Consider the following 20,869-nt stretch of genomic DNA (forward strand, 5'->3'; position numbering starts at 1 on the left):
CTTGAAAGATGATATCTAGGCTCTTTTTTTGATCATGGCTTTCAGGTGGTCCAATAATTTTTAAATTATCTCTCCTGAATCTATTTTCCAGGTCCTTGATTTTTCCAATGAGATATTTTACATTGTCTTCCATTTTTTCATTCCTTTGGTTCTGTTTTATAATATCATGATTTCTTATAAAGTCACTAGCTTCCACTTGCTCCAATCTCTTGTTTAAGGTAGTATTTTCTTCGGTGGTCTTTTGGACCTCCTTTTCCATTTGGCTAATTCTGCCTTTCAAGGCATTCTTCTCCTCATTGGCTTTTTGGAGCTCTTTTGCCATTTGAGTTAGTCTATTTTTTAAGGTGTTGTTTTCTTCAGTTTATTTTTCAGCATTTTTTGGGTCTCCTTTGGCAAGTCATTGACTTGTTTTTCATGGTTTTCTCGCATCCTTCTCATTTCTCTTCCCAATTTTTCCTCTACTTCTCTAACTTGCTTTTCCAAATGCTTTTTGAGCTCTTCCATGGCCTGCGACCAGTTCGCACTTTTCTTGGAGGCTTTTGGTGTAGGCTCTTGCACTTTGTTGACTTCTTCTGGCTGTATGTTTTGGTCTTCTTTGTCACCAAACTAAGATTCCAAGCTTGGGGGGATGCGCCAGCTCTACCACACCAGCACCTCCCCCAAGAACCACCAACCCAGCCTGTACTCAGATCTTATGCAGGCCCTGCACTCCTGCTCTGATCTGCCACTTAATTCCTCCTACTAGGTGGGCCTGGGGTCGGAAGCAACTGCAGCTGTATTTCTGTAGCTGCACCTCCCCTGCTGTCCCCGGGGTGGTGGCCGAATGGGATACTCTTTTCACTCTGTCCCCACAGTTTTTCCCTCTAACCTTCTCTGTTGTCTTTGGTGTTTGTGGGTGGAGAAGTCTGGTAACTGCCACAGCTCACTGATTCAGGGTGCTAGGGCCTCTTCCGCCCGGCTCCTGGTCTTGTTGGTTCAGGTGCAGCCCATGCTGGGCTGTGCTCCACTCCGCTCCCAGTTCCGTGCGATAGACCTTACCCTGCCACCATCCAGGCTGTCCTGGGCTGGATCCCTGCTTCCCTCTGCTATTTTGTGGGTTCTGCAGTTCTACAATTTGTTCAGAGCCATTTTTATAGGTTTTTGGAGGGGACTTGGCAGGGATCTCACGCAAGTCCCTGCTTTCCACCATTCCTCGCTCTTACTGTGCTCTCTGGAATGCTTATTCCATAGGTAATGAACTTGCTTCTTTCTTAAATCTTTTCCTTTCCTACTCCTTTCACTTTATTGGTCTCAGTGAGATTTAAATTGCTCTTGATGGCTCATCTTCCCTGGCTACCCTTTCAAGCTTTGGTTGTATTCTCACTCATTTCACACACCCCCTCACTGGTAGAGGTGGGGGAACTGAAATAATTCTTCTTCCAAGAAGAATTGCTGCTTCCAAGCTCACTCTTTGCCACCATCACCGAGTAACCTCTCATACTGGGAGGTTCACTCAATCAGTGTTTACCTATTGGTCAAAATTCTGGTAGCTGTTATCTACCAACCTACAGAATATTTCCCTTCCTTCCTCAATAAATTCTGCACCTGGCTCACCATCTATCTATCCTCTCCAACACTGCCCTCCTATTAGGAAGACTTCAACTTACAACTTGACTCTCCAGTTCACTCATTTCTCATCATGTACTACTCCATTCACCCCAGCTACATGCAGATTGCCATTCTCTTCATTTTCCATTACCAAGTTTTCTAATTCCATGTTTATGCATTTTAAAATTCCCTTATCTGGTCACCATCTTGTAAATTTATCTTTCCTTTTGCCTTGTAATCCAAACCCTGTTTTTCATCCTCAATATGATCTCCAATCCTTCAACTCCTTTAATTCTTTCCCATGCCATCACCTCTGCACTGGCTACAATCTCTTCCCTTCCTCGTTCTTTTTTTTCCTTTTTTAAAATTTCTTTAATATTTTTAGTTTTCAGCATTGATTTTCACAAGAGTTTGAATTACAAATTTTCTCCCCATTTCTACCCTACCCCCAACTCCAAGATGGCATATGTTCTGGTTGCCCTGTTCCCCAGTCAGCCCTCCCTTCTGTCAACCCACTCTCCCCATCCCCCCTTCTTCATTCTTGACCCCTTAGTGAACAATTTCAATTTTGCACCATCTTATTTGTCACATCCCTTGCCCTGTCTCCTGTTTGGCCCATCCAAACTTTGACCTGGGTTTACTCCCACCATGTTTTGCCTTCTTTCCTGCTCATTTGCTGCTGAATGAAACCAGAGAGAATCATGAAACCATTCTGATTGGGTCCACTACAAATTTATATTACATAATCTCAATTGGGCACTCACTACAGCAAAACAATCCTTTTATATCTCCTTAATGGACTCACTATCCAATTCTTCACAGGGATTTTTCTAAACATTTTCATGCTTTCTCAAGTCTCCTATAGCTTCCCTAACCCCAACCCTCTCAGCTGAGAACTTTTCCTCATATTTCTCTGAAAATATTGACGCATTCACCAAGAGCTTCCTCTTCTCTCAGCTCTCTATTTCACAAAATCTAAATGTCTGCTACCATTATTTCCACTTTCACCCCTTGACCTACATAAAGAGATGGTCCTTCTTGCCAAGGCAATCTCCTATAAGTGCATCAAGTGATCCTGTTACATTTATCTTCTCTAGCAGATTGCCTACTTTATCACCCATTCTTTCTCAATTATCTTCAATCTCTTCTTTTCTACTGACTGTTCCCCTGCTGCCAAATACAAACATACTTATGCCTCATCATTCCCCCCAAACTCTCACTTGATCCATCCACGCTAGCTATTATCCCATATTTCTCTATTCTTTTTTTTTTGGTTAAACTCCTTGAGAAAGGTATCTACAACCAATGTCTTTACTTCCTTTTCTTTTACCCTCTTCTAAACTCTCATAACATGGCTGCCAACCTCATCATTCTTCTAAAGTAGCTCTCTCCAAAGCTACCAATGATCTCTTAATTGCCGAATCTGCTGACATTTTCCTCAATCCTCATCCTTTTTGAGCTCTCTGTAGCCTTTAACATTGTAAAGCATCTGCTTTATCTTGATATTTTCTTCTCTCTGGGCTTTTGTGATACTACTCTGTACTGGTTTTTCTACTATCTGGCTGCTACTTCTCTGTCTCTTCTGTGGGATCTTTGTGCAGGAGAGCCTCACTAATGAGCTTCTAAACTATTTTATTAAATTGCCACTAAACTATTATACTTGCTAATCTCATCAGCTCCCATGGATTTAGTTATCATCTCTGTTGATGATTCTCAGATCTATTTATCCAGCCCTAACCTCCCTTCTGACTTCCAGTATTGCATCTCCAACTTCCTATTGGACATCTCAACTAGTGTGTCCAACAAACTCAAAATGGTCAAAACTAAACTTGTTATCTTTCTCTCTAAGCCCTCGTTCTTTCAAACTTCTCTGTTACTGTCAGGGGTGCCACAATCCTCCTAGATACCCAGGTTTATAACCTAAGTGCCAACCTTGACTTTGCCTTCTTATCCTCCACATCCAACCTGTTGACAAGTCTTCTAAATTTTGCATATCTCATATATGTGTCATTTTCTCCCCTGACATAGTCACTATCCAGTTGTGGCAGTCATCACCTCATGCCTTGTGTATTACAGTAACCTTCTTGCTGGTTACCCTGACAAATCTCTCTACTTCAGTCCACTTTACTCAGCTGTCAAATGATCTTTCTAAAGTACAGGTTTCATCCGGTCACCTCCTTACTCAATTCTATGTCTCTCTATTACTTCCAAGATAAAATATAAAGTCCTATTTTTGGAGTTCAAAGCCCTTCACAACTTGGTCCCTTTCTCCCTTTCCAGTATCCTAACACTTTACTCATATCTACATATTTTATGATGTAGTGACACTGACCTTGCTGTTCTCCACAAAAGACACATCATCTCCTGACTGGACATTTCCACTGTCTTTCCCCCATGCCTGAAATTCTCTCCCTCCTCATCTATGCCTCCTGGCCTCATATTCAAGTCCCACCTTCTACAAGAAGCTTTTCTGGTTTCCACTTAATGATAATACCTTCTTTCTGTTGATTATCTCCAATTTGTCCTTTTTCAGTTTTGTTTGCATACAGTTGTGTTCTCCATTAGGCTGTAAGCTCCTTGAGAGCAGGAACTTGGTTTTTTGCCCTTGTTTTTATCTCCAGTGCTTAACACAGTAGGTGGCATATAGTAGGCACTTAAACACTAACTATGGAAAAAATTTTATTAAGAAGCACTTTAAAAATATACAATAGAGAAAAGGTAAAAGTTTAGATATGTGGCTAGATGGTGCAGTGGACAGAGTGCTGGGTCTGGAGTCAGGAAGACTCATCTTCCTGAATTCAAATCTGGCCTCACTTACTACCTTTGTGACCCTAAGTTAAGTCACTTCACCCTGTTCACCTCTGTTTCCTCATCTGTCAAATGAGCTAGAGAAGGAAGTGGCAAACTACTTCAGTACCTTTGTCAAGAAAACCCCAAATAGGGTCACAGAGTCAGATAACTGGAACTGATTGAACAACAACAAAGAGATTCAGAAGGGGATGTAGATTCAGCAAAGGTTGGTGCTCCTTTGGTGAATTTAATATATATTTAGAGATTCAGTTTCACATACAAACCTCTTTTTGTCCTTTGTATTATTGAAAGTTATGCTGACTCAGTGACCCATTGTTCCCTGACCTGCTTGTCAGTCAGTGTTGAGGGAGACATTACCAAGCCTGCTGCTTTGTATTATTTGCTGTTTGTTTTATAGTAAGTCACTACCTACCTGTTTGTACCTGGAAATTGCCACATACGTGCTATCTTGGGGAGAAACTGAGATGCGATGACCCATCTCCTTTTACTGATCTGGACGTATCTGAATTGTCTTTATCTTATTATGAAAGTTATCAATAAAAGCTGTCTCCATCTTGAAGCCATCGATCATCTCCAGTGACCAACTTGTCAATGTAATTGATGTACTTTTAATAAACTCTCTTTAATTCTCTTTGTCCTGAATTTTGCCTACTTAATCAGCGCAAAAGCCGAACAAAGAATTTTTCTTTTAACACTATTTTGTGATGGTCATGTGTGTTAATATTCCTTAGCTTCACAACAGAAAATTAAAAACAAACAAAAGAAATAATCTTTTACTGGCCTACATCTATTTTATCATCTACAAAATTTTTATAAGAATTGTAAGAAATGATTATTAATAACCAATATCTTTGGGAGATTTAGAGCTTCTCCCCTCTTCCAAAGTCCTCAAAGTTCAGTAGCTTGAAGAATAGTACTGATAATCATTAAATCTCCTTTATCTTGGTCAGATCCCACCCACACTTATAAGGAATTTAATCTAAGTTGGGAAAAGCCCATTGTGTTCTTCTCAAGCTTGGGTGGAGATAGATCCTTTTGTCTAGATAGCCCTAGGATGCAGGTAGTCTCTGTATAGAAATTATTCCTCTGTCCAAGGATCATAGAGCCCCTCATTGCCACCGCCATGATTGTCTTTGGTCTAAGAGAGATGGCCAAGTGACCATCCTTTTATTAATAACCTGCTGGTCTTATTAATAAAATTATTAAATTACCCAGAAATCATGTCTGTTGAACCTTTTTAATCATCACAGAATCATTTCTACATGGATTGAGTATCCTTGATAAAAATATGAGAAATGAAATACAAGGCTTTCGTGGGTTGTATTCTGTCTAGAACTCATCTTTACTGTCTCAAAACTGACTATAAGGTACAGAAAATACAATACCCTACTTAATTTTTTGTTTGTTGACTACAGAAAAAAACTGTTGAGTCAAGAGTTCATAGGCTCTCCTCCAAAAAGGTGTCTTAATATTCATATGTTAAAGCATACAAGATTGTTGAAAGTTACAACAATGGAGAAAAATTTTTTTGTGACTTTCTCATGGCTATCGAGTCATAAAATTAGGAAAATTCAGTTTGCAAAAAAAAGTTTTCCTTTTTTCATGGAGGAGATCTAGTGCATAGTTCAAAAGGAAAAGGTATTCCTTAGAAATGAGAAAGTCTCCTTTTCACAGGTGATAGTGTAATGATTGCCTCAGTCTCCCGATAGTTGCCTGGATTCCTCACTGAGTTTTATAATCCTTCAAAGAGTTTGACCTAGTTCTCCATACAGGAAAAGCCAAGCTTTACAGTTAAGATTATCCATTAGAACATATATCTTGGGGAGTTACTACAAATAGACAACGAACCCTATTTTAAAGGAAGAAGAGAGCCACAGGACTACATTCGGACTACAGTGCAAGAGACTCCAAACTCCAAACTCCAAACTCCAAACAAAAATCTATTTGTAAGAGGGATTTATCAGGGGAATTCTTGATCAATTTGATGATTTACCAAACCAACTTAATTAGATTACAGGATACAGACCTTTGTTTGGAAGCATTTGAAGGGCATTTGCCCATGAAATGTCAGTAGGTTCACTAGTACCATGCTGAGAGGAGGCAGGGAAGGACAGATTTCCATCTGGGGAGTCACCTGTCTCCATGGTCTATAAGACAGAACAGACATACTAATCCAATTCTCTCACTTGGACTTCTTTTTCTACTTCAGGAAACACCAGAATGCAGCAGAGTAGACCTTCATTCTGGAGTGGGAGGGAACCTATGCCCATGCACAGTCTCTTCTCCCCCAGGAACTGAAATAGGAGAAGTATGTGGGAAGTGCACGTGTTCAAGCCCACATGGCCTTGAGAGGAGATTTCCTATACTCCAGGGACTAACTGACTCTAGTTAACCATAGAACCCCTCACTTTAAGAGATGATTGCAGCTAGTATACTTGGAGTTTTCTTGTAGAAGCATATGGCCCGAAGCAGACACTCAGCCCAAGAGGGTATGTTATGGACAGCGTTTGAAAACTCCAAGCTACTTTGGGAAAGAAGACTGATTTTTGAATTTCCTAGGAAGTGTGATCCTAGAATATAGCCTTATAGAAAGAAAAATGGAGATTTCCTGGGGAGCACCAACTTTGAAGGCTTGCCCTGGGCAGATTTTAAGTTCCAGTGTTTGAGAGTTTGGGAATCTTACATTCTAGAGAGAGAATGCAGAAGCAGCATGCTACTTGGAGAAACAAGAGGATTGTTTCTGGTTACTAATCAGCCGCTTATTTGGGTATCAGAGTCATCGAGTTATTTGGACAATGTGGGTCTGATGGAAAGAGACTGCTTATTTGCCAATCTTCAAAATATGTTTACTTTCCTGGGGGATCACAGGTACCATTTCTTTTGAGGAAACTCTCCCTGATCTCCCCTTTCCCCCTTCCACTCCCTATTAATGATCTCTTTCTCTTCTAATTATGTACCTTGGGTTTGCTATAAGCTTTTTGAGGTCCTGGGCTATCTTGGTTTTTTCTTTGTATTCATTTTCTGCAATGCTTCGTTTATAATATAGAGTCTGACACTACTGAAAAATGACTAAACAGTAACAACCACCAAGGGAATAGGGACAGAACCTTCCTGCCAATGCAGCCTGGTACCTTTCCTGCAACTTATAGAGTTGCCTAGAACACTGAGTGGTTAAGTGATCTGCCAAGGTCATTAAACCAGAATGTATCATAGGCAGTTCTTGAATCTAGTCTCCCTGGCTGTGAGGCCAGCTCTCTTTCCATGGTGCCATGGGATACTTAATAAATGTTTGTTAAGTTGACCAGTTTGATGAATTCCCAAATCAACTTCATTAGATTACAGGATATAGACCTTTGTTTGGAAGCCTTTGAAGGGCATCTTCCCACGAAGTGGATAGATTCACTAGTGCCGTGTAGGCAGGGAAGGCAGGGAATTGTTGATGAGTTGGTTAGCACGAAACACCACTGTCTTGCCATCTGAATCCCTGTTTCCAATAACTCTGTGACTTTGGACAACTTCCTTTGTCTTCCTGGGGCTGTTTTCTCTTTAGTTAAATTAAGGTGTTGAACTGGATCATGTTCAAATTCCTTTCCAGGAGTAAGATTCTATATTTGGGGAGTATTTTTGCCACATTGTATTAGGAATATGATAACTACTTCCTAAACTTTCCAAAAGAACAGTGCCTGAAATAAAATGCTTTTAAATTGTTTTAATTTATGCTAGGTGGTGAAGTAGATAGCGCACTGGACCCAGGAAGTTGTTGTTCAGTCATATTTTTCTGTAACGTCCAGCTCTATGTGACCCCATTTGGTGTTTTCTTGGCAAAGAGGTTTGCCATTTCTTTCTCAAGTTCATTTTACAGATGAGGAAACTGAGGCAAACAGGGTTAAGTGGCTTGTTCAGGGTCACCCAATTAATAAATCTCTGAGGCCAGATTTGAACTCAGAAAGATGCGCCTTCCTGACTCCAGATCCAGCAATCTATTCAATGTGCCACCCAGTTGCCAAGGACCTAGAAAGACCTAAGTTCAAATCTTGCCTTAGAGACTTACTTAGCTGTGTTACTTTGGGTAAGCCACTAACCTCTCTCTGCCTCAATTTCCCCACCTGTAAAACAGGGATAATCATAGCACTTACCTTACAAGGTAGTTGTGAGAATCAAGTGAGATAGCATGAATAAAACACTTTCCAAACCTTAAAACCCTTTATAAACTAGCCATTAAAACAACAAGCTTTTGTAATCTGGATGTTTTCTTCAAGAGGTATAGCTAAACCGTTAGGTCAGGGTTGATCAAAGTCAGGTTGTAGCCCAGAACGAAGAACATCAATGTAAGTTATTAAATAGAGGGGCCAGTTTAGGAGTGTGGATCAGGCATCCAGGTTGAGGTTATGATGATTAAGATCTGGGAAGAAATAGAGGGATCAACATTAGGAGCGTAGGATGTTCAAGTTAGGGAGAGTGAAGGAAGGAAAACAGTTTGAACTTCTAACCTACAAAGAGGTGGTAGGCACACAGGTCACACATCGTAAGAGAGCACCTGATGGCTTTAGATTCATATTTTAACTTTTGTGGCCTCGACTTCTACCTAGCCTTGGCTTGCAGTATATCTACTATCCAGTTGTCTTCTTTCTTGTGATGTTATGACACTTATGTTGCTTTTAATTATTCCTTAATTGTTATGTGAGCATGGTTCAGAACAGCAGCAGCAGTGTTGTAAACTCTTTGAAGGCAGGTGCCATGGCATCTTTTAGTTTTCCTCATAATGTATGCAAGTGCTTGCTTTGCATATAGAATGTCAATAAATGTCCAGGGAAAGAGCAATTTCCCTCTTCCTCTAACAGTAAGCATAGCATAGTGGAAAAGATTTTTTGGTTTGGAGTTAGACAACCTGAGTTCTGATCCTGACTTGGATATTTGCTTTTTGTATGAGCTTGGGTAAATCTCAAACTCTCTAAGCCTTTTATAATCTTTAAAGTGAGGGGCTTGGATTATATATCTTCAGAGTTCTCTTTTAGCTCTAAATCTATGATCCATGTTGCCCTTTGTTCTTTCTTAACTTGAAAATACTCCTGGATCTGTGTATGTACCTGATAAAAAATTCTGTTAATGTTCTTGTTAAAGAAATATTGTCAAGTCTTTTCCCGTCCTTTAGAGAGGATTTAAGTGCAATGCATAGATTGTTTTTCATCCCTAGTGCTAGAAAAGATGGGGAGGAATCTCCAAGCTGAGCAATCTCTCTTACCAAATAAAAGTCATATGTCAAGGGACAGACCCCCCCAAAAAGAGGATTCCCAGGAGAGAGGTCTCCATTTCCAAATTCTTTAGGGAGAGTCCAGAGTACATTTTGGAGAACAGCTGCCCCCATGGAGGAGTGGGATTTGAGTGTTGTCTTGCTGAATCATTAGAAAGTAATTGCATTTTCAATGAGATTTTCTAGTTTCTAAGGATGTGATATACAGCTAGGTTAGGATAACACTGATAACCACATGATTGATTTGTTGAGTTCCCTGGCTGCAACTTCACACACTAGGGTCATTTTTTTTAAAGCTCAATAACGTGCTTTGCATGGAAATATCTCTCTACGTGGTATGTGAAGCCAGATACAGTAACTAACCCAGGAAATGTAATATCAGTCATTTGAGAACTGAGAATCCAGCATCCACAGCAGTAGTTAAAGCTACTCAAACAAGACATAAACAATTTGGATTCCGAGATTGCATTTTTAAATCTAGATGTAATTTGGAATGTGTTCAGACCTTTAGTTACTCAGACAGTAGGATGCCAAGGTTTTGAGTTGAGAGACTAGATTTATGATAGAAGAGCAGGTGGTGAAGAGAAAATGGGAAGTGGTACAATAGACTCAATGGTCAGAAAAATCAGACAGAAGAATAGGAAAGAGACAGATGAATTCATGGCCCTCTTTCCCTCCCCCAGACACTTCCTTGTCTAAGGAAGACTGGTTCTACTAAAATACGGTAGTATTGATATGATTCAGACTAGCCTTATTTTATATAACCTGAACTCCCTGTTCCTCAGCCCTCTTAAACCTATCCTTTGTCCTCACCATAACTTCCACTCATTTCACCCCTCTCTGCTTTCTCAGTCTATCAACACTCATCTAGTCTTGCTTTTCTTCCTACACTTAACTAGTTCAACTTCATGCTGTGTTCTATCTTTGAATCCCTTACCCTCTGTCTTAGTCCTTCTCATTTCTTCCCACATCCTAATCCTACGTTTTACCCATTGTCTCCCTTTTCTGCCCCTATTCACATGCTGCTGAATGCTTCTGGAGAAAGTCAAGAAAAATGATTAGGTCTACTACTAATTTATATTATCTAATCCTAAGGGAGCACCCACTGCTACACAGCAATCCTTTTATTCTGCCCTTATTGATTCGCTATTAGTACTCTTCATGGTACTTGTTCTAAATTTTCCTTTCCTTAAGCCACCTAAATTCCCTCTACCCTCCCCTTTTCTAAGCAAAGGACTTGACTTTTTTGAGGCCATCTGTCAGGAACTCTCTCTTCTCTCAATATCTATTCCTCAAATCCCTTTAACATCATTCCCCACTCTTTCCTGCTTTGTTCCAGTCTTAGAGGAAGTGGTAGTCCTCCTTATCAAGGCCAAACCATGTGTTTGTGGCCTTGATCTACTCCCATTTCTTCTAAGAACTTGCCAATTTGACTATTCCCTTTCCCTTTATCTTTCTTTAACCATTAGATCTTTCCCCAGTACTTACAAACATGCCTAAACACTTTCACTTGTCTTTGGCATTCTCTCATCGTATATTTCTCTTCCTTATCACTACTAACCTCCTAAAAAAACCAAAACTGTCTGTATTTATTGTTTCAACGTCCTCTTATTTCACTCACTTCTCAAGCTGTTCTCTTACCTCCTCTTTTCCCATTCATGAATCTGCCACTATGTTCTCTGTCTCACAGATGGTATTGATTCACCTATGTTAGATCTGGGGATTTAGTCCATGGAATATTAATTGAGCTTCTCTTCCCTCTCCTGATCCTTGAAATTCTCCTTAAATCTTTAGCCTCTAAGTCTTTTTTTTGTCTTGTGTTGATTTTTGTTGTTTCTTTGCCAATCAGTTCAATTTTAATTTTTTCCACTATAAATAGCAGCCTATGAACATGAGAAAACTGATTTCATTATTCAATATTTTCTTGTTAATTAATGCTTATTTGCCTTCTTGTTTGGAGTGTTTGCAAGTGTTAAAGTCTATGGGATTTTTCTTGGGGGGGGTGAGGGAGATAGATGGCAGATTTGACTTAAATGTTTCTCTGTTGTTGAAGTTCTGACTTTTTTTTAATTATTAGGCACTTTTCAGCTGAGGCCCTTGCCTCTTAGTTTATAAAGAAGAAAATTGAAACCATTAATTAAGAGCTCCCTTATCTCCCTTCCTCACCTCATAACCAGTTAACATTCCTGATGAAGAAACCTGACCCTTCTCTTCCTTAAGGTCTATCCCTCAACTCTCCATACAGGGTACTACTAATATATATGATCTCCTCTTTTCCTGTCTTCTCCAGCAGATTGCCTCCATTATTATCCATCCTAGCCCCTTCTTTAATATCTATTCTTTCTGTATCTCCTGGTTCCTTCCCTGCTACCTACAAACATGCCTGAAGCATCCCCATCCTTAAAAAAAATGCTCACTACAAATACTCACTAAAGTCTCATTGTCCTTGCTATGATCCTGTGTCCCTCCTCTTTTTCTCAGTCCACCTCTTAGAAAAAGCTCTCTACTCTCAGAGTCCTGATTTCCTTTACTTCTTACATTATTTTTAACCCCCTGCAATCTAGGCTTGTGATGTGATCCATTAAATGAAACTGCTCTTTCCACAGTAAGTGACGATGTTATAATTGTCAAATCTAGTGGTTTTTTCTCGATCCTCATTCTTATTGACCTTTTTGTAACATTTAGCTCTGTTGATCTTATTCTTTCCTGGATAATTTCTCCTCTCTGTCATTTTGGAACACTGATATCTCCTGCTTCTCCTGACTACTCCTTTGATGTTTCATCATTCATGTCAGTCTCATTAAATGTGTACATACCCTAAGGCTCCGTCCTAAGCCTTCAGCTCTTTTCTGTCTACACTCTCTCAGTTAGTAACCTCGTCAGTTCCCATGGGTTTGATTACCATCTGTAACCAACCACACCAGCACACCAAGGATGGCTGCTAGTGCAGATTCTTTTATCTGCTTTACTGGGAAAGATGGCTGTTTCAGGGGTCAGCAATCTTTAATTAAACAGAAAAAAAAACACAGAGAAGAGAAATACAGAGAAGACCAACAGACAGGGCTCCACTGCCTGAATCAAAACAACACTGCTATGTATACTTCACATTCACCACTGGATCAAGAGAGTCTTTATATCTGAGCAGCCGGGGAGCTCTGAACATACAGCTACTGAAGAGTCTTCCCCAGGGAATCACAAGATCCTTCTTGTAAGCGAGCCCCCAAAGCAAAAGCTCACTTCTCAGAATATATACTCTTTCAGCTAATAGGTTCAGAGCCAGAACCCTCTTGACTCAGTGCCTAATTAGAAATTAACAAAAAGTATGTAAGCCTTCCTAACAAGCAAGCAAGCTTCCCTTAATGGGCTCTACATGAGGCCTATTGATGGGTGGGGAAGATCTTATTCCTCATTAACCTTATACCATCTCTATGCAAATGACTCATAAATCTATATATCCAGCCAAAATCTATCTCTTGAAGTCTGGTTCTGCACCACCATTTCCTTATCAGACATTTCCAGCTGGAAAACTGATAAGTATTCCAAACAACGTATTTATAAGGAAAGTCAGTCTATTTTCCCATAAACCAACTTCTTTTCCAAAATCATCCATTGTCATTGAGGGTATCACCATTCCCCTAGTTATACAAGTTCCCAACCTTGGTGTCATCCTTGACTCCTCAATCTCACTATGGACTAAGTACATCTCTAAATACCCTTTGTGTCTTATTTCATCTCTTTCCCATTCATGCATCTTCTCGTTATTATCTCTATCTCACTTCACCTATCAAAATAGTTGCCAAATCTTTTTTTTTAATTTCTATAACATTTTTCACACAGTCCCTTATTATCCATTCACACACTCACCCTAGTTCAAGCTCTCATCACTACTTAATGTGAGCTATTGCACCAGCCTCTTTTTTGGCCTTCCTAGACCTAGCTGGTCCCCACTTCAATCCGTCATCCACACACATGCTAAGTTGTAGATCAGATTAGGCTCTCTCCCTTCTCCCCAATCCCACCTTTTACTCGGTAAGCTCTAGTGGCCTGATTCTATCCGGATCCAATCTAAACTCTTCATTTTGGCATCGAAACCTCTCCAGGACGTGGTCCATTCTTACCTTTCAAGCTTTCTTGCACTGTACTCCTTTACTTTTTATTCTGGCCTAGTTGCTATTCTTCACACCTACCATTTATCTCCTGCCTTTGTTCCTTTGTTCCATATTTCTTTGTCCCTCACCTCTGTCTCTTGGAGTCTCTGGTTTACTTTAAGATTCAACTGAAGTGTACCCCACTGTTTGAAGTCTTTCCTGATTCCCTAAGATGCTTGTGCACTCTTTCTCCTGGTTTTTTTTATTTTGTAAATATAGAGTGTCCCAATAGTCTTAGTGTTATTTTAAACTTTAATAGCCTGAAATGGCACCAAGATTTTTGGGACACCCTCTACATATATACCTACTTATACACATACATGTTGTTTCCACCATTAAAATGTGACCTTTCTTGAGAGCAGGGACTATTTCACTTCTGTGAAAAACTTTTTAGTTCAGTGCATGACACATATTAAGCATTAAATAAATGTTTGTTGATTAACTGATCGATATAGTGTTTTGGGTTTCAACTTGACATCCTGTACTTTTTTGGATATATTATTTTACCTTTTTCTTGATTTCTTGTGACCATGTAGTAATCCTTAGGTTTTATTATTTGGTCTTTCTTCATGACTGAAGGTCTTTCTTATGGATAACTACAAGATTAGTTGACTGTTAGTGAAACGGTAAAATTTAACCACTATGTGCCTTGGAAATTTGTGTGTGGGCTTTTTATCTCTGGTAGCAATATGTGGATTTGATTGATTGGTGCTCTGTTGTTTCTATTCAAAAGTTCCAGGCAGTTTATTTGTACTATTTCCTGCTGTATCCTATTCAGATTTTATTTGTCATGTTCATCTGAGAGATCTATAATTCTTAAGTTATCTCTGTGCATACAGTCTTCAAGTTCAGTTGCTTTGACTTATATAGAATTTATGTGTTTTTTTTAAATGTAGTTTTTGCCTTTTGCTTCCTTTCTGCCAAATTTTCTTCTAGTTTTTTATTCTTGTGTTTCAAATATGTAATTATCTTCCAGATCCTCTGTTCTTTTGGAGAAAGTCTCTACTATGTCTTGTAATTACTTTATCCTCCTGTTTGTCTTTTAAAATTGTACATTGAGACCTATGATTTCTGACCTAATTTCATTTAGAATGCCTCATTTGAGAAGTTTTATTTCTCTTTTAAACTGCTCTAGAGTTTCTTGGCCTTCCATGATCTCTAGAGTATTGTGGGATTCTCTTTTTCACTGGGGGATTTTGATTTATTTTCTTTTATAGTATAGGACCTATTTTGTTCTGTCCTTTCTGTATGTTTACTTATTTTCCTTCTTAAAAATAATTTTTTTTCTGTTCATTTATACAAGCTGTTTCCCTTGTGCTTTTTTGAGTCTTAAAGCTTTTCCATTTTATTTTTGGGTGCTAATCTTCTATTTCCCTCTTCTTTGGTAGTACCCACTTCCACTGCTGCTCAAATTCTCCAGACCAGGTATATCCTCATTCTCCTCACATTTGGGGATTTGCAAGTAGAGCCCAGGTCCTTACACAGATGAAACTCTGGGAAGAAAAGCCTTTCCCCAGTGGATTTGTAGACAGTCACTTTTCCATCATATTGAGCTCCTTCCCCTTTAGTCAACACTGGGATGCATTTTGTAGTGCTTATGTCTTCACCATCCTATTCCATCAAACCCTCGCATGTTCACTTATTCCTTTACTTCTTTTCCTTCGTGTGGTATTTGGGCATAATGTCAAGACATTCATGATGGTCTCCCAAGAAGTTGGGTAGGCAAGATGAGGCCTCACTCTGGTGACCCTCTGTGGTCGTCTCTAGACCCTAGTTTTGGTCTCTATGATCAAGCTTCTCACTCCTAGGCTATCCAAATACAAGTCATTACCCAAATGACAAATGGTCAAAGGATGTGAACAGGCAATTTTCAGAAGAAGAAATAAAAATTATCAATAGTCACCTGAAAAAATGCTTTAAATCACTATTGACTAGAAAAATGCAAATTAAAACAACTCTAAGGCCTATCAGATTGGCAAATATGACAGAAAAGGAAAATGACAAATGCTGGAGGGGATGCGGAAAAATTGAGACACTAATGCACTATTGGTGGAGTTGTCAATTGATCCCACCATTTTAGAGAGCAATTTAGAACTACACTCAAAGGACTATAAGACTGTATGTACCTTTTGACCCAGCAATATCACTACTAGATGTGTGTCCCGAAGAAGTCAAAGGAAAAGGAAAAGGACATTTTTGTTGTTGTTCCATTGTTTCAGTCATGTCTGACTCTTCCTGACCCCATTTGTTGTTGGTTTTTTTTTTTGCAAAGATACTAGAGTGGTTTGCCATTTCCTTCTTTAGCTCGTTTTACAGATGAGGAAACTGAGGCAAATAGAGTTAAATGACTTGTCCAGGATCATACAGATAATAAGTGTTTGAGGATGGATTTGAACTCAGGTCTTCCTGACTCCAGGTTCAGCGATATTTACAGCAGCTCTTTTTTTGTGGTGCAAAGAATTAGAAATTCAGGGGAATACCCCATCAACTGGGGAATGACTGAACAAGTTGTGGTATATGGTTGTGATGGAAATACTATTGTGCTGTAATAAATGGCAAGCAGGATGATTTCAGAAACTCCTGGAAAGAATTACCTGAATTTATGCAAAGTGATGTAAGCAGAACCAGGAGAACATTTTACATAGTAACAGCAATATCATATGATGATCAACTGTGAATGACTTAGCTATTCTCAACAATGCAATGATCCAAAACAATTCCAAAGGACTTATGATGAAAAATGCTATCCACCTACAGAGAAAGAACTGATGGAGTCTGGATGTAGATCAAAGCATACATTTTTTTTAACTTGCAGTTTTTTTTGTCTGTGTTTTCTTTCACAACCTGGCTAATATGTTTTGCAGATTGCACATGTATAGCCCGTATCAAATTGCTTATGTTGTGTATAAGTTCAATAAAGGTAGTCTTAAGTATAGACTCCAAGCAAAATAAGTTTATTAACAGTGATGCATATAACTGTTAACAAAGGGGGCACCCTGGCAACATTAGCAAAGGCATAATCCCAAATGAGAAGGGGGGGGGACTTCTTTATTGACATAAAGGAAAGGAGGAGTCTGGGCAGTTTGGGAATCTTATAGTTGGTTACAGGAAAATGCCCCTCTCTGAAAATTAAGGATCATTAATTGTTTTACGGGACTCTTCTGCCTCTTGTAATCTTGGCTAGGAGAATAATACCACCTGGTTTGCTGTCCCCTTGGTGGGAGATCAAACCTCTCCTAACTGCACAAGGACAGGAAAGGACAGAGAACATGTTTTTTTGGAGGGTAGCACTAGGTTAAGCTGGGGCTTACAGACAGCAAGGAGATGTCCCAGGGGCTAATGGCAGGAATGATAGCCAACTTTTCAACCACACCTTTGAACTAACTCAGAGGGAAAACTACATTCCTGAGAAGGTGAGTTCAGGAATATACTAAGTTAAAAAAAAACCAATACACTAGAAACCAGAGGTAATATTAAATTTTGATTTTTCCCTTTGATCTTTTGATCCTTTCCCTTCCCCTTCCCTTTTTTGTCATGTTAGCCATCATGGATAGGACTTTTTATTGACATTTGTATCCTTTTCTGTTTCTTGCAGGAATTTTGATGTTGGGCTTCATAATTTCCTAATCCGGTAAGGTGTTAATTTTATCTGTGAACAGATCTCTGCTCACACATCTGTTGACAGCACTTTGCAATATTTGTTCTCTTGGTTAAACACTTGGAAAGAATACCAACAGTGCATTTTTTTCAGGAACATAAATAGCACTATTCTTCATGTGGCTCAGAGAATCTGTTCTATCATTAGTTTTTCATGCAAGTAAAGAAATGACTTTTTTAAAAAGGTGCTCATACCTTATATTATCATTCCCCACAATTATGGTCCATTAATATTCTTATTTACAAGCTGTTTTTATAGCTGTTACAACAGCTTGTTGAGAATAAAAAATTGTATCATTTTGGACTCAGATATCGAGCAAATTAATTTTAACTTTTTTCCATATTGAATTGAATGATGTTTTAATGAAATCAATAGATAATTCTGGTGTCATGCAGAAAGACACAGCCTTAAAGTTAAGAAATGTAGATGTTTTGACTAATATGGAAATATGTTGTACATGATTGCACATATATAACCTATATCAGATTGCTTACCATATTGGGAAGGAGACAGAGAAAAATTTGAGACTCAAAATCTTACAAAAATGAATGCTGAGAAATGTCTTTTCTTGTAATTGGAAAAAAAATACTATTTAAAAAAAGAAATGTGCATGTTTGAAAGAGGCCACATGATGTAGTTGCAGAGGTGTCAGACTTACAGCATGCAGGCCATGTGTAGCCCCCAACACTCCTGAGAGCTGAGATTAAAATGTAATTGGGAAATGTTTAACAAAGTAAATAAAGGCACAATAGATTATAGACAATGTTAGTTTGTGATTTTTTAAATCAATATGTAGTGGCAGGTATCCATTTCTGTTTGAGTTCAACACCATTGGCTTTAGTGGATAGATAGCTGTCCGTGAGGTTAAGAAGATTAGCCTCTGAAATATACTGTCTAGGCAAGTGACCCTGGGCCAGTCACTAAGGTGCTGTCTAACCTGAATAGATAGAGGGAATTTTCTCATCTGGGAGTTCTTTATGGCAATGAAATCATAGGCCCAGTCCCTATTCTTATCCCTACATATTTGAAAAGGGCTGAGATAGTTTCATCAAGGATGATTTATGGGAAACAAGTTCAACCAAAGACCTGATACAAATAAACCAGAAAAATTATTTTGGTTAATAAAAGGCTGCAGCTTCCCTCAATCCTACAAAATTGCCTGCTTTCTGCAAGTAACGGTTACTCTAAATGTTTAATGAATAGTGCCTAAATTAAGATGGTTGAAAATTGTTCATTAAACAGTGCTGTGAAGGCAGGAATCTCAGCTAAAGAAGCATATACAGCAGCTAATAAAAATAACTGGAAATGTGGTTTGGGTTGTACATAGTAGTTGTGCAGGTGTCCCTTCCGGGGTCTTAGTCTCTCTTATGGAATTAATTGGGTTTCTGAAGGGATGTTCATCATTAATATTATCTAAGAACATTTACTTAGTTCCTAATTGAATGTGATGATGTTCAGGGTACTTTTCAGAGAAGAACCACATGATGCACCCTCAAGGAGCTTATAATCAAGACAATTCAACTTGACAAATATTTATCAAACGCCTACAATGTGTACTCCAAAGTTACCTTGGGCCCTAAATAGTTACCTAGTATTTAATTTGCATATGTGTTGTACAATTTATACTTGTCTCTTACATTAGAATGTAAGGTCCTCACATTTTTCTCTTATATCTTTACTCTTTTGTCTTTGTAATTCCCAGCACTATTCATAATATTTGGCATGTAGTAGGTGCTTAATATCTGCTTGTTAATTGATTGAGAAATAAAAACAAAACAATCCCTGTCCTCAAAGATCTTACAGTCTGCTGGGGAATCAAAATGTGTACATAGATTAGGAAATACAAAGTACATGCCAAATAATAACAATGTGATTTCAAGATGGAGAGGGCTGAGGAGGATCAGAAAAGAGTGTTGGAGATGACACCTGAACTGTGTTTTGAAGAAAATGTGGGATTCCAAAAGACAGACATGACAGAGTTGTGTGTTCAACAGCCATGATAATGTGAATGCCTATGTAATGGATATGTGGAAAGTGGAATAAAACTGTGTGCACAGTCTGTGCAGGGTGAAGACAAGGATGAGGAAGCATAGGACTGACATCCATGAAGATGTCCATGTGAATTTCATGGCTAAATTTGGTAGGGGAAGTGGTCAAAGTCTTCTCTGTTTAATCCAGGAGAAATCTTTGTGGAGGAATTGGAGAACTCAGATGCCTACATCCTATAGCACAGACCCCATGCCTCCAGGCTCCCTCCTTCCTTACTTCTGCCTCTTAGCTTCCCTGGCTTCCTTCAAGACTAATTTTAAATCCCACCTTTTGTAGAAGACCTTCCCTGGTTCCACCAGCTATTAGTGATTTCTCCTTTGAGATCACATTTTTTTTCTATTCTGTATCTTGTATGTACCTAGTTATTTTACGTAGTGTCTTGCTCAGGAGCATGTGAGCTCCTTGAGGGCAGGGACCAACTTTTTGCCTTTCTTTGTATCTTCAGGGCTTAGCAAAGTACCTGGTGCACAGTGAGTACTTAATAAATGCTTGTTGACTGACTACAAAATGAGGCAGTTCAATTAATTGGTTTTTAAAGTCATTGGAGTATTGGCTTATTGCTGCATTGTAGATGACAGAAGTGATTTGATGTTTGACCACTAATTGACCCACTTATGTACCAGGATGTTTCTGTGTGCCCAAGAATGTATGCCCAGCTGTATTTAGTTAAGGAATTCATAGCTTTGCTGATTTCAAACAAACTTCAGCAAATTTTAGCTAATCTAAGTGTGCAAGGTTAACAAATATTCCTAATTGCCCTTGCAGGTCAATAAAGGGAGGTTGCAGTCCAGATCACCTGATAATCAGTGGGAAAGGTCCCTTTCCCACTGAGTCCCCATGAATCTGCCCAGCAACAAAAATTTGTTTTAAGGGCTGGAATCAGGAGATTTGGACTCTCAGTTGGGTTACACATCCCACAGTATTCCCATGCCACCACCTGTGCTGCCCATGGACTGTAGGGCCAGGGAGCTGCATGCTTACACAGCTGTAATGAATAAACTACCTGACTTGTCATCCCTTAAGCAGTTATGTTTCTTCTTAGTACCCCATCCACAGTCTCTCCCTAAATCTATTATCTTGTGATCCTGTATATAAAAAAAGAAGTACATTCCTCCCTTGCACAAGGAAGAGAGAATGTGAGAAATGTTGTCCTGGAAGTTTTTTTTAATAGATGCTTTCCTAGGATGCAGAGACTTATTATACACTTGACTATGTCAGGACATATTGAATGTTTGCTTTTTTAAGCATAAACATAACTTCAGCCTACTTAAACTTAATCAGCAGTGTCTTTTGCTTTGATGGGTGGGGACTTTCTCAATTGGCATAAATTATAACCAAGCCAATTCCTCTTAAATATCTCTGCAG

General features: G+C 39.0%; 1 protein-coding gene across 1 annotated transcript in view; it reads left to right on the forward strand.

Moving 5' to 3' along the window:
- Positions 1 to 20,869, forward strand: part of HHAT (hedgehog acyltransferase) — a 551,233-nt gene that overhangs the window by 275,217 nt on the left and 255,147 nt on the right. The window contains exon 9 of the mRNA XM_036756444.1: positions 17,393 to 17,428. Coding sequence (XP_036612339.1) covers positions 17,393 to 17,428 — 36 coding nt within the window. The remainder of the gene's footprint in view (positions 1 to 17,392; positions 17,429 to 20,869) is intronic.

This window comes from Trichosurus vulpecula, chromosome 4 (assembly GCF_011100635.1).
Source record: "Trichosurus vulpecula isolate mTriVul1 chromosome 4, mTriVul1.pri, whole genome shotgun sequence".
Classification (NCBI taxonomy): domain Eukaryota; kingdom Metazoa; phylum Chordata; class Mammalia; order Diprotodontia; family Phalangeridae; genus Trichosurus; species Trichosurus vulpecula.